The 17,892-nt window shown below is 44.9% G+C and overlaps 1 protein-coding gene across 13 annotated transcripts in view; it reads right to left on the reverse strand.

Moving 5' to 3' along the window:
- Positions 1–17,892, reverse strand: part of ITPR1 (inositol 1,4,5-trisphosphate receptor type 1) — a 319,048-nt gene that overhangs the window by 71,252 nt on the left and 229,904 nt on the right. For all 13 annotated transcript variants that reach the window (XM_038565792.1, XM_038565795.1, XM_038565791.1 and 10 more), the window contains one exon: positions 1,294–1,474. In XM_038565792.1, the coding sequence (XP_038421720.1) occupies positions 1,294–1,474 (181 nt within the window). The remainder of the gene's footprint in view (positions 1–1,293; positions 1,475–17,892) is intronic.

Here is a 17,892-nt window from a genome sequence, read left to right on the forward strand (position 1 = left end):
AACATAACAATGACCGCAACCCGAATTACTGTTATGGTGACAATTGATTGAGTGGTTCCCATCAAGTACCACAGCATCAAATCCTCAGAGCAACTAGGCATCAGAGTGAAGAGTGAGACACTCTGTAGCCAGACTGCCCCTAGGTTCAAATCCTGACTCTACTGCCTACTCGCTGTATAGCCTTAACAAGGACAAGTCAACCTCCGCTCCTCAGTTTCCCCATCTGTAAAATGGGGTTAACAATTCTATTTTACAGGGTTAACCTCAGTTCTACATGAAGTAAAGGATGTAAAGGACTTTGAACAGTGTCTGGTTCATAGAGAGTAACTCAGTAAATGTTAACCTTTCCCATTCTAGACCAGTAGTTATAAACTAGAGCTGATTTGGTGCCCACTCCCACCCAGGGGACAATTAGCAAAATCTGAGGACACTTCTAGTCGGCTGCAGGGCAGGCTACTGGCATCTACTGGGTAGAGGCCACATATGCTGTTAAACATTCCACAGTGCACAGGACAGCCCCTCCAGCAACTCATCCTCCAGATACCAAATGTGCTGTGTCTGAGAAGCCCAGTTCTAAACCTGAAGAAACAGGCTCAGAGTGGCTCATTAACCTCCTCATAGCCATTTGATTCCAACACTGGTGCATCTACCTACTTCCAAGTATGACTTCTCTTTGAGTGATGAATGATTTCATTCATTCATCATGAATGAAAAGCTTTAGAAACTTCCAAATAATTTTGAAAATAAGGGGGAATTTAAGTGATGGATACCCAGTTTTAAAATGTGTGTCCTTTTTTTTTTTTTTTAAGATTTATTTATTTGAGAGGGAAAGAGAGTGAGCGAGCAAGTGTGCATGAAAGCGTACAAGCACTGGGGAGAGGGAGAAGAGAATCTTAAGAAGACTCCCTGCTGCACACAGAGCCTGATGCGAGGCTCAATCCCACAGCCCTGAGATCATAACCTGAGCTGAAATTAAGAGTCGGACACTTAACCGAGTAAACCACCCAGGCACCCCCAAGGTGTATGTCTTCTTTAACTTTTCCTAACATTGAATAGAAAATTACAGGAAAAGATTATAAAAGTAGTTCCTGCCAATAAAACCTTGAGTTTGACTAAGAAGAAGGTATGTAAATTTTTTACACAAGGAAAACCACCAATGCATGGTAGTTCAGCTCTGGTTACTTAGGAAGAATTCTATCATAACCAGACTGATTTGCTTCTCCCAAAAGCTTCAGTCGTAATACAGTTCAAAGACTGGAGGTCCAGCTGGAGGGAGGGCCACGCCACACTTACCTTTTTTCCGTGATGGGGCATCCCTGTCTGTCTCATCATCTTTCTTTTTATTCCCCAAGTCACTGGTGTTCACGGTCACTGTTGCTTTGATTTCTTGCTGGGCGACCTTCATTCGGTCATAGAAGACCTTGAAGAATTTTTCTGACTTCTTATCTTCTGTTAACCGGCAGAAAAAGGAGTGCTGCCATGGAAAACCCACAAATTTTCAACACTGTGACAGATCAGTGATCCAATCCCATTCAAGACACCAAAACCTCACAGAGATCAGAGCCTGCTGCAAAACCTCACAAACAGTCTAGGTTTGGACCAAAGTTAAACATGGTCCCATGCACTATCGCTCTCTGGATCGTATGGCTTGAGATTTTCTACACAGAGACTTTAAAGCAATCTGCCATGGGATGTCTTTAATGAGCAGTCATATAGGCTTGGGACACATGCTAAAGGGTGATGGGAGATTCCAGTCTATTAAGATGCAGCCCCTGCACACACTCAAAACAACTCCATTAATAATGGAAACAATGTATTTTTGGTGGTTATTGCAGGTCCTGTCATGTGTTATGTTTAAGATTCCTGTGAGCCCCTTCACTTTGCACAGCCCTGTGAATATATATGGATGAGTAAGATGTGCTACCTGCCCCTGTAGGGCTCCATGGCAGGTTAGGATGACAAATCCATAAGTAAAAAAATGTGTAAGTAACAAGTGCTCCAGAAGCTACACAGACAGTTACATCATAGAAGCTCAGAGCTGCCAAGGGTGACAGTGGGCCAGAGTGATCCCAGAATCTTTGTAGAAAAGGTGATTTTCAAACCAGGTCTTGAAGGACAGGTCAGAAATGGTTAGATGAAGAAGCTCCAAGTTAACAGGTAGCTTGCCTCTTGGATGCACATTTGTTTTTGGGCCCACTACAAGCAAGAGTATACAATGTTGATGTAAAAACACAATATGGTGTCTCAACTTCATTTATGAGTGTTCTCTTTTCACCCCTTTGCAAACACCACGCTGTTGTGAATTATTTACATAAAAATACAATACGGTCATTTCCAGAGGAATAAAACAAAGCTCTAAACAATATATTTTCTTCTCCCAGTTGGATCTTTCTGCCAATTTCATATCCTCCCCCATGTAGAAAGATGGCATTTCTCTACCAAAGGTAGCCCTAGGCTTGCAATCTTAGAAAAAAGTAGAATCTTATCAGCTGTCATAGCCTCTTACTTCCTCCATCTCACCCTGCCTCCATGGCCCCCAACACTTGCTGCCAGATTCAGCATGCCCCAGGAGAGCCACCACGTTTTCATTTGCCAAAAGGAAACTGTAGTCACTGTGACCCTTCTTCTAGCTACTAGACTCTATGCTGCATTGACAAATGTTAGTCTCATTTGCCTACAAAGCACTTCTTGACTATGTTCTTTCCTTTCCATCTCACTGTTCTTCCCTACTTCTGGATGTTTCCAATATACAGCATAAGATCCGTCCTTCCTACTTGTGCTCCCTGATTCTATCTTTTCCCCTCCAACCACTCCCAGTGGCAGTACAAGTCATCACCTACCTACTGCTTTGCCTTATTCTGCATGTGTCAGAGTCCTCCATGACTCCCACACACTTTGAACCAAGCTCAAGTCTTTAGCGTCCTCCATTGCCCTTTACCACATTGAAGTCCTCTTTTCAGTTTCTTACTATTTCATCTCTCCATCTGTCATTCCATCCATTTACTCATTCATCCACATACCTATACATCTATCTGTATATTCATCCTTCCAGCCATTCACTGTGCACTTGTCATGTGTTGGGCACTACGTCCATCATAGGAGATACAACAGTGAGCAAAAAGAGGCCTAGACCCTGCCCCCCATGAAACTGGTAGCCTAGTAAGGAAAAGATGCAGTAATTTAATAATCACCCTAAGGATGTTTTTACCAAAATAGCCATTTATCCCTATGAAACTGACCCAAGAGAATGCTGGCAAAGAGTATTGTATCAGACACTCAGAGCCATTGTTTTGCTCTCCTCGCTTTTCCTGGCTCGTTCCTTGGCTAGGCTAGGGTTCCCTCATGCTTTGGTATTCCCACTAACATCACCTCCCCAGTGAGGCCATCCTGATAATCCTATGGAAGCAGCAACCCAGAAACTGCTTATTCTTCCCTGCCCTGTTTTATTTTCTTCATAGCAACTGGTCTCTGTTGTATTTGTCATTCACCTACTTACTGTAGGTCTTATATACAGTGTAAACTCCAAGAGGATAGGTGCCTCACCTGTATGCTTCACAGCTGTCTCCAGAGCACCCAGAGGAGCCCCACACATAGAAGGAGCTTCCTAACCATTTGATGAAAGAATGAATACAACTCAATACTTCATGGATCATCGTAACTACACCCTCTCAATCAGACCCTGCTTATATTCAGTGACTGTGCCAGAAGTAAATCCCCGACATAGATTAATTCTGGAAAACTGCTCAAATATGAAAAAGCAAGTTCTAACTGTTCACTTCTTTGAGAGCTGATGCATCTACAAACAAAAGGAGAAATGTGGGCACGAAGAACTCATATCACCACCTAATTATGGTGACTACATTTTTTACCAAGGTAAGTTATAGAATATCTCTCCCACATAGGGTCATGGGGGAGACTGCACTGGAAGGTGGCCACTTGGGGCAATGAACTTTAGTTGCTACCCCATTAAGTCTTCTTGTTGCATGGAGGCAACTTAAAAAGCATCCTTTGGACAATCTGGTCACTCAAAAAAACCAAATATACTTTAAGTAGGTAGGCAAATAAATAAATAACTAAAGCCTGCCATCTGTCATCAGTAACAGTGCAACACAGTGCAGACCAATCACTGGCTACAAACTGCACTGCTTAACGTCTAGCTGGTTAACCCAACAGATGTCAACTGATAGGGTCAGAGTAAGAGAACCTCTTATGAAACGGGAGAAGGGCAAGCGACAGGATTACACACTTCTATATATGTTTTGCAATGGCCAGTATATTTATTTTGCATTATTTATATCAGTCCTTAGTCCTTCAAGGATCTGAAGCAGCTTTATAAACAGAGTGTGGTCAACAAAATAATAAAGTAGACACTGGGGTACAGAGACATGAATAAGCACAGAGAACCAGAACTAAACAAGGCTGGTGGTTAGAAGGTGAAAGAGATGATTCAGGGCAGTCACAAGTCTCTGAGGTACCCAGCCATCAAGCTGAAATAAGAGGTATGCTCTATCATGGTTATTATTAAGTATCAGATAAGAGAAATATTGCCAGTGCCTCAAAGGAAGGAAAAGATTCTTTAATGAAGGTGTTAGAGGACAGGCTTTCCAATCAGACTCCTGGGTCCCTCACTCACTAGTTTGGTGACCAAAGGCAAGTTACTCAGCCTCTCTGAACCCATGTGGAAGGGCCGCCACGGTGCCCACAAAGTGCTTAGCACAGTGCCCACTGATCGTCTTTTTTTTTTTTTTTTGGTACCACCATCACATCTGTATAATGTAAACACCACACAGTGAAGGCATCCCTGTAAGTGGCTAGGGCATGGTTAGTAAAGCGTGAAGATTCTGTCGCTGGAGTTGGAGACGCCTGGGTTTCAGCTCTGCCACTCATAAGCTATGTCACCTTAGAAAGTGACAACATCTCTGAAACCTGGATTTTCTCATCTGAAAAATGGGTATGGTAACAGTACTGCATGGTGGTTATGAAGATCTAATGAAAAAATCACAGTAATATGCACACAATGGCCGATGTTTCCCGACTGCTAATAAGCTGCCAGGAACTCAGAGTAAGCCTTCATGTGTGTTATCTCACACAAAAATGCCATAGAGGTAGTTATTACTCATCTCTGAGAGATCAGGGCACCCTAAAAGATAATGGACATCAAGTATTTATCACACCCCTGAGATGCCCACACTGTGACAAACGTAACCTCACCGAGACGCTGTGAGAGACAAAAGCTGTCGCCTCAGGTCTCCCGTCTGAGAATCTAAATAAAGACACTCTGGAAGGAAGAAGCTTGGTCCCCAGAAGGGAAGCAGTGCTATCTTGTGTAAGAGGAGAAGTGAAAAGTGACAGCAGTGCAGAAGAACTAAGAGACCTCCCCCAGAGAGGCAGGATGTGCTATGGGGAGAGACCGGGGGCTTGATGAACAGGAGCCTTCAGTTAGAGGCTCCTGGAGGCATTCACTACGCATCTCTGGTGCCTAGGGTTGTCTGCATTTGGAGAAACCAGGGCCCTGGACAGTTCATCCCTGCTTGTTAAACCTCTTTCCGTGATACTGTGTTTGGAGGACTTGGGAAGGGAAAGGGGACACCCCCCCCCAAGACTGTTTCCCCAGATCAAGTGGAATCTCAGACCACAGCAGGTGGGTACTCTGGCCTCCCAGACCTCAGGCTCTCAAAGCAGGGTCTTTTCCACAAGCTACTCATCCACTTTCCTCCCTGAACCAATGAATCGCCCCTTTCTCCAATTAAGAGCCAGTAGTCAAGTAGAGATCGTTTTGTTTTCCAAAGGTCTCACTGCACCCCATCCTAGTCATTCAAAATTCATCTGGCCTAAAGCAGGCAACCTTACATGGTGGTAAGTGAAGTCCAAACAGAGGATGTCCCTGTGGAGTGTGAGGAGGGGGGAGACGGAAGGGAAATGAGAGAACTTTCTGGACTGAAGGAAATACCCTGATTAGGCTGGTGGTAGACAGAAAAACAACAATAATAAAACCTGGAACCAGTGACCATGTGTTACCTCCCATGGCAAAGGGAACAAAGCTGCTGACCTTAAAAGAGTGATATTATCTTAGGGGATAATCAGGGGAGGCAATATGATTGCAAGGGTCCTTAAAAGTGGAAGATGATGGAAGAGCTCAGAGGGGGACCATTTGAGAAGGACTCAAGCCACTGCACGCTGGGAAGATGGAGCAAGACGCCTTGACCCAAAGAACACAGGCGGCCTCTATTGGAAAAGGAGGGGAAACAGATTCTCCCCCTGGAGACTCGAGAAAGGAATACAGCCCGGCCAACACCTGGATTTCAGCCTAGTTAAGACTCAGATAAACAGCCACAACAACAACAAAACACAAAAAAACAAAAACAAAAAAAGACTCAGATCAAACTTGTAGGATAAAAAAATCTGGTTGTTTTAAGTCACTGCGTTTGTAGTAATTTGTTACAGCAGCCATAGAAGACAAACATGGATATAAACATTTGTCAAACCTGATCAAACTGTACACTTAAAATCTATGCATTTTTTAGTATATGAATTGTGTCACAATGAAAAGAGAGAGGGGGAAAAGATCAGCTTTATTTCCAGAAAGCTAGAGAACTATGTAAAGTTGTCCAGAGAAGGGACCTCTCCGCCAGCAGAGGGATCTGTGTTGCTGTCCTCAAGGCTAACCTTTCATCACTCTCCATGTATCTCCAAAACACATGTGGTTTTAAAGCCCCTTCCATACAAGTGGTCTTGTCAGCATCTTAGGAGACTGCCAAGATAGATATTATCGTTCATAAATTTGTCCTATTATAGATCATACAGCTGGGTTGGGAGAGGTCCCATGCTCCCTGTTCCCTCCACTCTTTTCTATCATCCTGCCTTTTTAAGGAACCCCTGGAGGACCAGCACCAGTGGTTGGATGGGGAACTCAAAGGAAACGAAGGTTGGTTTGGGGGCAGACACACAGCATCAACCCTCAACATTAGAGACAACAGGTCTGCTTGGCTTGGCTTTAAGGAAGGAAGTCAGGGGTCGGAGCAGGTGAGCAAGTGACCACTGACAGTGGCCCCCTCCACGGGGGCTCTGGAGGGCAGTGGTGGGAGGGGACCTAGGTGTGGCTGTTGCAAGCCAAGTTGAAAAACAAGAACCACAAAAAAGGAAATACAGATCATGAAATGTTAAAGTGAGAAGCACTCTAGTCCAGCAGTTTCCAATGTTGTTCTCAGCAGAGAAACTCATTCTTCCTCCCTCCCCAAACACCACCTTACAGAAAGACCCTATGTTTAAGAGACACACAGAACAGTTCAGCTGCAGGAAGGACCATCTTTCTGTCACCAGAACGCCTCTTTGGAATAACAGGGCAACAAAGAACATTGTTTAGAAACTACCACTTTAGTCCAGCCCTCCAGATTTTATTAAGGAGGAAACTGAGGCCTATAGCAGGGGAATGGACTTGCCAAGGCCATACGGAATCTTTGTCTCCGACTGTCCAAGCCACTCACTTTTGACCATGCTGGGTTATGGATGGTTGACACAGTGGCCTGAGGGCATGTTCTTGACCTGGGTAACTGTCAAGTGGACACAGTTTGCCCTCCTTGGGCTGCTTTAAGCTGCAGAGAGATTCAGGAGCTGAGGTCTTGGTTTAAAATAATAATGAAAACATCCTTTCAGATCACTCAAAAATAATAAGGTATTGCTTGATTAGCCTGATAGCCACTCACTACAGCCATTCAAGTCCTTGCAAAGAAACAGAGCACGGTTCATGATGAGCCCATCTGGCTTCTGAAATAAGAGGCCCCCTGAAGTGAGAGACTAGCAGACAGTGGCAACTATTCTAGTAACAGGCAGGCAGTGTGTGGGAGGGGGTGGCTGGATACTCCTTTCTTCAGGTGCAAGAGGTCACAGCCTCAATCACACCACAGGCAAGGGGTCCCAGGAGAAGAATAGGAGACAGAGGCCTGCCCCGTGCACAGGGCACACACAGGGAAGGTAAGCAAATGAGCACCTTATTGAAAAGCCGTCTTCCCCAGGGTTCAGAGACTGGAGGGCAAAGACAGACTCTGCACCCCAGAACACAGAGCCAGCCAGCCCGCACCTACAGGAGCACAAGGCCTTTCTGAAGGGAGAAGCCCTTTATAGGCATCTTAACTACAAGAATGGGGAGTGGCAGGAAATGGAGGTAGATGTGATCCAGGATGGAGTAGGACAGGAGCAGGGGCGGTCTGGGGGCAGGAGTCCACAGCGCTACCAGGACAGCTTTGGGACTTTGATTCTGCCCCATAGGAAAGCATTTCCATGCTGAGGCTGGCCCACCTTCTAGGCGCCTTTGTGCTGGGCCTGGAGGGATTCCAGAGAATGAGCCTTTCCATTTCACTGCCTAGTATGACATGACCCAACCACTACAGCCTATGACATTCACTGTGGTCACTTATCTGCTGCAAAATGAATTCAGTCCTCAGACCGAGTCCAAGAATTTGAAAAATGTGACTGCCAAACAGTGCTCAATGCTTGAACTTTCATGGGCTGAGGGGAATTGTTCCCTGGAATCTGATTTTTCTCTTTTCACTCTGCCCCAGGACCTCAGACTTGGCCCTGGTAGCTTCTGGGACCTGAGGGGACCTCCAACCAGACCTTTCTGGCTTGAACAGATACTCTGCAGGTGTCAACAGGACAGCAATGGCTACCAAGGCTACCAATGGCTACCTATGGGGTTCTCTTCCGGTACCTGTGGTTAACTGAGCATTCACCATTGCCCGGGGACCCTCTTTCTATAAATCTTATTACAGGGAATGGTCACTGAACACTTCCTATTTTCCAGGAACTGCCTAAATGCTTTATAGATACTATCTCATTTAATCCGTAGACCTACTCCATGTGGTGTGTATTATTATTAACCTCGCTTTCCAGACAAGGAAACTGAGGTTTAAAGAGGTTAAATAACTTGCCAAGTCACACAGCTAGGAAATGGTGGCAGTGCCCTAGGACTCAGGCCCCACTTGTCTGTAGCATCGGCCCATGCTCGAGACTGCTGTGCTTTGTTAAACACCTCTCACCTGAGCAAGAGTTTGTCGACCTCTAAACACCTCCTGGCTTTTTATAATCCACCCCCCACCACCCAAAGTCTCTCAGCTGCACAAACACAGACTATTCTCACAGTAAAGAATAGCTGTGATAGGTACACATGTGAATGCCCCAACTTTCCTGTGAGGCCTGATGCACTTGTTACTTGTTAAGATGGGCCCTCAAACGAACCCCTTTCTGCTAGTTGAAGATTTGCCAGGGTTAGGGGTTACATGTTAACAAAACCATTGTCACACAGTGGCGGGTAGAGATCTTGAGTCCTTTATTTAGAAACCAAGGACGACAATCAAAACCTAAGATCATGAACCATGAACTAGGTGATAAAGCACACGTGGTTAGGCACAGCTGCTTGGAGAACTGGAAGTCTGGAAACCTAAATTTTAGCCTTTGCTCCTCACGAACCAGCCACGTGATCCTGGGCAATTTACTTAATAGCGTTTATGCCCTCGGTTCCTTATCTGAAAAAAGGAGACTCTTACCACCTGCCTTGTATGCATCACATAGAAGCTAGGGCCCCATCAAGGTTGCAGTTATGAAACATTATGTGTGAAAAACACTTTGCTATGGGAACCTATTCAAATGTAAGGTGCTGCTGTTATCTATCACTCCCCCTTTCAAAGGAAAGGTATGTAATGTCCAAAAAATGTCCAGTGATAAACAATTTTGGCTTGATACTAGCAGGTCAAAATGATCTCTGAATGGACGGCAAAAACAGTGAATAGCAGTTCTCAGCAACTGTCACAATAAAGGAAGTTAAAAAAAAATCCAGCTGGAATTCCACTATAGAAGTTATTCAGATTCCCTTAGACATAAAACTAAACAATTTTGCTTCCATTTCTCAGAGTTCAAGGTAATCAAAGGCAGAATACAAGCTTGGGGTCAGAACCTCCTCGCAGATGGCCCCTAAACATTCAATATGGACTATTTTTCCATCACTGTTTTTTACCATTCTTTACTTCAGGAAAAGTATGATATAATAAAAGAGTCTAATAATTAACATTAGGCATTAAGAATCAAACACTCCCTTGGTATAGATTATCACTCTAAGGAGGAAATTTTTTGGCAAGGTTTGATAGGTTTAACCAGTAAACATCTGGAACATTCAGCTCACCAAGCTCTGTGAGGATGTCTTTAGCTTCAGTGAGTTCACTGGTAATATAAATGTCAGAGCACAAAAGAAAGAAGTGATGAAGCAAACCAAGTCTAGGTTAGAAAGATGCCCATATTTCAAGTTCTTTTTTCTGAAAGAAAGTTCTCTAATGGGATCCCTGGGTGGCGCAGCGGTTTGGCGCCTGCATTTGGCCCAGGGCGCGATCCTGGAGACTCGGGATCGAATCCCACGTCTGGCTCCCGGTGCATGGAGCCTGCTTCTCCCTCTGCCTATGTCTCTGCCTCTCTCTCTCTCTCTCTCTCTCTCTGTGACTATCATAAATTTAAAAAAAAAAAAAAAAGTTCTCTAATGCTTGAGAGAAGAGATGGAGGGCAAGGTGATCCTCACTCAAATTAGTCTGGTCACTGAGCTCCAAGTTAGGGCTTGAGCTCCAATGTCAAGGCCAAGGCAGTGGCTCTTCATGACTCTTTTCAGGGTGAATTAATTCCAGTTTTAGCAAGCAGTAAAGTCCAACTTCTATAAATGTTCTATAAGAACCATTTTTCTACTAGGATGGAAAGTTTAATACCTCTCCTTTTTTATCTCTCAGCACCCATAGGAATCAGCACCAGTGGAGAAAGCCTGCCCTATTTGGTAAGCAGTCTGGTTCCTCCTCCTTGTGGTTCAAAACACTAAGTTTCTCACATATGCATCAACAACAACCACCAACAAACTAAATTTCCTAAAAAGACTTTTTAAAGGTTTTATCTCACAAAGTCCCTATATGTGTAGGTAAACTATAAGTAAACATCTCCAGCAATTTTTAACAATAAAATCAGATTTTAGAAAGACAGGTTAGACATCCTTCTAGAGGACTCTGGATCTCTGACCCAGAGATAAGACATTAAGGAGATGACAAATTTTCTCTGGGTTCAATTCTCAAACCTCCTTATGAGTGCCAGAAGCCAGCATCCTTTGTTGGTGCATACTGGCAGCTGTTTCTTCCAGTCAAAGATGGAAGAGAAAAATAGAAAGCTTCCAGAGAATGAAGATGACTAGTGTCGCAGGGGACTACAGTAGGGACCCTCCTTGGTAATCTTCCTCAAGTGCTAGAAGGCACTGTGGTTGCTCTTCATGTCAGCATGAGGCTTATAAAAAGGAAAGGTGGTCTACAGCAAACAAGACTTTGATCAGACCTCAAGAAGCACTTTTGTTAAAGTACTCAGGGAGCTTTTAGAATCTCAGTCCATGGACATCCACTCAACTAAAGAAGAAGCTGTAGAACAACCTCAAGTGCATGTCTGTGGCTGCAGGAGGTGCCTCTGAGGGTGCCCTCCAGAGCTGATTCTATGATTCAATGAAAAGTAACTTCTGGCAGTTAGGGTGAAACTCTGAGGTCCCAAGTCGCCTGCCCACAGTCTTGCTAGGGGGTACACAGAAAGCCTTCTCAGTGAGCCTCAACCTGCACAAGGCCTGAGAAGAGGTGTATGGAAGACTCTATCACCAAAAATTTCGATCATGCATCCACATAAGAGGGCACAGGGGCTGAGGCTGAGTTTGCCTGTTCCTTCCCACTTCACGCGGGGGTTCAGTCTGTGCCACCAAGAAAGAGAACTAACCCAGAAGTTGGAGGGGAAGAACTTCAATCTTGGTCTTATTTCCATCCTGTGTACTCAGGGCAATTCATCAACATGGACTTTTCCTGCCCGCACAGTTACGAGGTTCTACAGGGCATCCAACTTGAGCTCTGCATTGATGTCAAGAACAATCCTTTGCACACCCATTTCCTGTGTTTGCACAGACAGCAGCAAGGGCACAGAGGAAGGGCTCTATATCCTGCAGACTTAGCAAGGTGGAAGTGGATGGGCAGGGAGCACTGAGGAGCTGGGTGGGTGTGTGTGGATGGGCCATTTATTACCTTGCAGCCTCCCTTTCCTCACCTGTAATGGGGGGGGGGGGGGAGAGGATATGCACCACCCAGGAGGCCTGTTGGATGGAGTAAAGGAGGGAACGTGGGGGAAAGCCTAGTAGAGGCCTGGCACCTCAGAGGTTTTTTATACCAGTCACTTTCCCTTCCCTGCTCTCAGCAAGCATATGACAAATCCACTCGACCATAAAATCCAAAGAAAAATAAATATACTCTGGCCTGCCAGGGGCAAGGACACTGGCTGGCAAATAGCAAAACATCAACCAAAGCAAGTGCCTTCCTGATGGAGGTCCCACAGTCACCCTCAGTCCTCTGCTCAATTCCACCAACTCTCAGGTGACAGCCTACCTAACCCCTGCTCCCCGTGGACTGAAAGGAAAAGTTCCAGGACCTGTATCTCCCAACCCCACAGACCCACCTCACTATGTACTGGCCTATCAGGTAGCTTCCCTGTGGCTGTAGAGAACATCCCTGGGATCCGACAGTAAGACATACAGACGGCCAAACAAGATGGAGATGATGGGATGAAATTACACAGCACTCATCTGTGTAAGTGCTGCTTAATATATTATGGCTTTGGCATCAGTAACGTGTATGCAAGCGGGTGATGGCCTGAGCCAACTTGGTGCCCTTTAGAAGCACTGACTAGGAGTTGGCAGTCAGGTTGCCTGACGACAAGCGTATTACTGGGTCTAGCCATCATTCCATTCCTGCTCCCCCTATCGCTATGCTTCCACCTCCTTGGCCTCCTTCAGCTCTGGCCAGTGTCCAAGCTCATGCCAGCCTGTCTGTCTGAACACTTTTGCCCTCTGCTCTTCACATGGCTGGTTCCTTTCTCATCTGTTAGGTTTGGGCTCAAATGGCACCACCTTAGAGAAGCCTTTCCTGATCATACTAAGTGGGTTCTCCTTGACACTCTGTACCCGGTTGTTTCCTTCCTCACGCTTCTTCCCAGGGTGTTGTTTATCTAACTGGCTTACTGGCCATCTCTCCCACCTGGCTGTAAGCTCCTAGAGGGCAGGACCCAGATTGATCTCATCCCTGACTGTATCATGGTCAATTCATACAATGCCTGGCACCCACCAGGTGCTCAAGAAGTGTTTGCTCTTTTGATGAATGCACAGTAATCCTGAAGGAGGTTTATTTCCAAAAACCTTAAATTGAATTGAGATGAGCATCATGGCAGCTAAAGTTTAACTCAATAACCCAAAGATCCCCCTCTGTGAAAGCCCAAAGTCCTACCAAATGAAGAAAATGAAACATGCCAAGGACCAGGTGAAGGTGGCTGATGTGGCCTTCTCACCTCTCACAGGCTTATCGGGTTTGTACACATGCCTCTGTGATGGGCTCAGGCTGGCCGGAGATCCGTAATCCATCTAGTTAACTGTTAACTACTCTGGCCCCATTGACACCTGCATTATTAACTATGGAGCAGGAAGGACAATCATTTGTGAGCCTCAGAACGTGGCTCACTCCTAGACATGATAACTACCCAGGCTCTGGGCTGAACAGTTTGTGGGCTTATGTTGCAAGGAGGCTAATAAAAACACATTTCTCAAACACCGTATGGTGAAGGCAACTGAAATACATCCTTCTCAAATGCAATACACTTCCCCCCGCCAGGCCTGAATGCAAAGTCAAACAAGTGACTTGAAGGTGTTAGATGGTTTACAGGACTACCCTAGTCCGTGTCTTGGCCACCTTGATGGATAGTTTAAAACCCAGACATAGGATAGTGATAGAAACATCAAGAGTGCCTCTGCCAGCCTCAAAAAGGAACTTAGGGGACCCTTAGGAAATTTAAGTGGGTATAGATTTCTCAGTGCAAAGAAGGGTCATAGCAGAAGTCCCAAAGCCAGTTGTGAATGTCAGTTAGGTTGTGAGGCCCAGGCTACACACTTGTGTACGAGGTGTCTTTCACATCCCCATGTCAGGATTCAAAATGCTGGTAGTTTCTAATGAGAAAATATTTTCAACCATGAAGTTAACTCTGCTGGAAGAGCTCCAAAGGGAAAGTCCCTCCAGTTACTCAGAGGGAAAAAAAAATTACCTTCTTGGTCTGGAATCTGGGGATATTTTATGCAGATGTCTCTAACAGAAGTTAATAAGGGGAAGTCAGCTTGCCTTTGATTATTCAAACAGGCTACTGCTATTAAAAGTTGCACAACTCTTGGGCAAGGCAGGGGTGGGTTTGGGCTTTTTTTTTTTTTTAAGCCTATCCTCATGGGAGCTATTTATTCTTTTCTAAGAACATTTCATTAAAACTTCCCTACTCACATCTTTTCAATACCTCTGCTCTGGTGGGAAGGTGGACGGTAACGCAAGCCCATCTCAGAAGGCTTTGTGGTGGGCACTCCTGGGGGCTGCCACAGAGGACTTCTCAGAATGGCAGTTCCACTTCCCTGCTGAGAAATGGGTGGAGGAGCCACCACCCCTCTTCTTTGGTGCAGGCTGAATAATTTCAACCTGCAGGTAACAGAAACTGCCCAAGCTCCAGGAATGATCACTGTGGGACAAACACATTCTCTTGTGTTCATTTGGTTCTATTTTATAATGTGCTATGTGAGACAGGAGACATCAACCCACCCAGGCAAGAACACACAGGAGAATGTAGGGATAATACAAACAGCCCTCCTCCTTTGGGGCATAGCCACTGTTCTTATGGAATCCACGGGGTTGGGGGGCAATCCAGTAGGGAAGAAGAGTAAGCTTCCATTGGGTGAGATTAAAGACTTCTGGGATTGGTCCCTATAATGGAAGGGGTGAGTAATTAAAAAAAAATCATGGGAAAAGAAATAGGGGAGGGTGAACATAATATACCTTAGCAGAAACTCTTCTGATGTCCTGGAGCTACACAATGGAGAGCTCCTGGGATGGGGGGAGCTGTTGGGGGAGGGGGAAATATTCTGTTTCCGGAGACAGCTCCAAGAATCATGAGTAGGTGTGAGAAACAAGGAAGCTTATAGATTAAAAAAAGAAAGAAAGAAAGAAAGAAAGAAAGAAAGAAAGAAAAGGGGGGGAAAGGAAGGAGTCAGGGAAGGGGGGAGTGAGATCTCTGAGAGACAGGAGAATGAAAGAACACCATGGCAACAAGTCCGTCCACCTACCCCGGCCGCCCACCCACAGCCAGATTCTTTGCTGACGCACTTGAGAACAAGCTGGTTCCTACCAGCTCAGGAAGGTGAGCAAACCCAGAGAGCTCATTAAATCCCTTCTCAGCGACTCTTGTCTGCCTGCAGATAGTGAGCAAGGAGGATATAAATAGAAGTTATATAACATCTCTTTGTTGATTCCTGTGCTTACCAAAAAAATGCAGCATGACCTTGTTTTTTTCTGAAGCATTTTCCTCGGCCTACTGGTCGAGGACTTTAATCAAGTTAGGGATCATCTTAAAGTTTAAACAGGATATAGATTTCCAAGTTAAGGGTGCTCAGGACAACCAGCCAAGCTTGGAACCTTCAGGGTTAGGTCTTGCTCAGGTATACAAAAATATTCAATAGTTGTAAAAAAAAAAAAAAAAAAAAAAAAATCTTAAGGAATTGTATAGCTTCTCAGAACACTTCTGGATGATGCTAAAGGTAATATTAATTTCCAAGAGCCAAGAACCATTAATAAAATGGGTTCTTCGGTATTCTAAAGATCAGAACATTTAAAAAAATGTATTTATATATATATATATATTTATATATTTAAAGCTAACTGATGGCTTCTAAATGCCTCCAGGCATAATCAGCACTCCTTTTCTCTCTTAAAAGGCAAGACATTAAGAGTGGAATGGACTAAAAAGGCCTCCTCCTCAGAGAGGCCTTCAAAAGTGAGCAATGCAGGGAGACACAAATGTGCCCTGAAATCCATCCCAATCTGGCCAGCTCTCCAGTGCCTGCTGGGGTTTCTGAGCAGACTCCCCCTTTTGGTGTCTTGGCGTGGAGGAATTTAACAGGAGAGCGTGCTTGCAGGATGCACTGCAGACTCTGATACCTCTAACCTGTTGATGCCACAAAACTCTTTTAGAAGCTGTTGCCATGGGAACTTGTCTCTCTCAGGCATTTGTCAAGAAATGTCACAGGTGCTAGAGAATTCAATGCCCTTGGTCTCAGTGAGCTTTCTCTGAGTCTCAGAGTGTGTGGAGGACTTTCAAACCTGTGACACAAGGGTTTTGAACACAAATGTCTTCGAAGGACAGGGGTTCATTACCTCAGGCATGGGGTGGGGCGTGGTTGTGCTCTGAGAGCCTAAGAGTATATACAGGCCCTGCTAAGCATTTAAATTCTATACATAGTGTTTTCAATGCATCACATCAGCTAAACAAAGACCCTGTAGGGATCTAAGTAAGTAGCTCAGACAGTGACCCCAGCAAGAGATCCTGTGGCTGTCATCCCTACTAGGCGATTTCCTTTCTTTCAGAACTGGTGGGTGGGTAACAACACAGTTATGCATAAATTCAGGCAGGACACAATTCTACATCCCTGCTGAGCCCCTAGTCCAGGGACAGTCACTGAAATGCCTCAGCCCACCTCTCAACCCAATTCCATTAGTCTCCTGCCTTCTCCTCTTGTAAATTCCTGCCAGAAAAACAGACTCTACCTTCTACAATATGAACAGTGCAGATCTGGTAGGAACCAACACATCTCCATGTCCCGACGCAGCAATGTTGCCAGGTAACAAATGTAGAAATATACTCAGAAAACTGTATGTGACAATATACAACCTCCGCGCTGCAGCTGATAACCGAGGGAGTGTTAAAACACCATGTTCTCTTAACACTTGGGCTTTTGGTGTGAAAATAAAATTAAACGGGATACTTCCTCTTGTAAATATAAGACAGGCATACAACTCACACATGCATCCACTAATTGGAAATAGTAGAGGGGTTTGCGACAGCCATCTGCAATGCACCCTGGCTTTCACTCCCCACTCTCCCCGCCAACACGAATTCCAGAAAACTCAAAGAAACATAACTGAGCAAGAGCTCTTCTTATGTCAGGGAGTTCACCTCTGACCAGAGAAAGCTGCCCAATAAAAGACACCATTGGAAACCAAGGAAAAGCTGATACATTATCATAAAACTCATCATGCTTCCATTGTGTAGATTGGTAAGATGACTTCGAAAATTCATGATATAACCAAGCAGTGATTTCTTGCCTCTTAGGTGAAATAACCAATGCTTCCTAGACCCCGCCCCAACAGACAGACACTGCTTGCCAGTGTGAGTAGCCCCTCAGTGAAAATGGAGCACTGAGTATCTCCCTGGCATTGGGCCCATGCAACTTCAAGGCTTTCTATCATGGTGGAAGAGTTGAGAGATGTTTGAGAGGCAGACTTGGGTTCAAATATCAGCTTTGCCAACTGGGTGACTTTGGATAAGAGCTCTGGCCCTTTGGAGACTCACTTTTGTCTTCTGTAACTGGAGCTATCTGACCCAGCCCCGATAAAGTACATAATAGCAGCATGTACAACTCCTGCCCTAGAAGGGGCACTCTTCCTTTTTCTTTCTCCCAAAATAAGTATTCTTCAACCACCGAAGACTCACATATGGGGGGAATCCAGTGCAGTGAGCTTCTTGGTGCAAAATGAATAAAAGCTGAAATCTAAATAATCCTCATGCTATGCCACAGTGCATACGCTTCCTCTGATGCAAGTAAAAAAACAAAAATTGTTAATAATGTCATCTAACCTTTCATAGAAGCCCTAATTAAATGAGCCATCTCTGTCTCCACAGAGAGGAAGTTATGCAAGAAGAGTTTCCTCATCGTTAACTTTCATAGACCTGGGAACTTGGAACTTATTAGAGGTGAAGCACTAATAGTTTTTA

The sequence above is a fragment of the Canis lupus genome, chromosome 20 (assembly GCF_011100685.1).
Source record: "Canis lupus familiaris isolate Mischka breed German Shepherd chromosome 20, alternate assembly UU_Cfam_GSD_1.0, whole genome shotgun sequence".
NCBI lineage: Eukaryota > Metazoa > Chordata > Mammalia > Carnivora > Canidae > Canis > Canis lupus.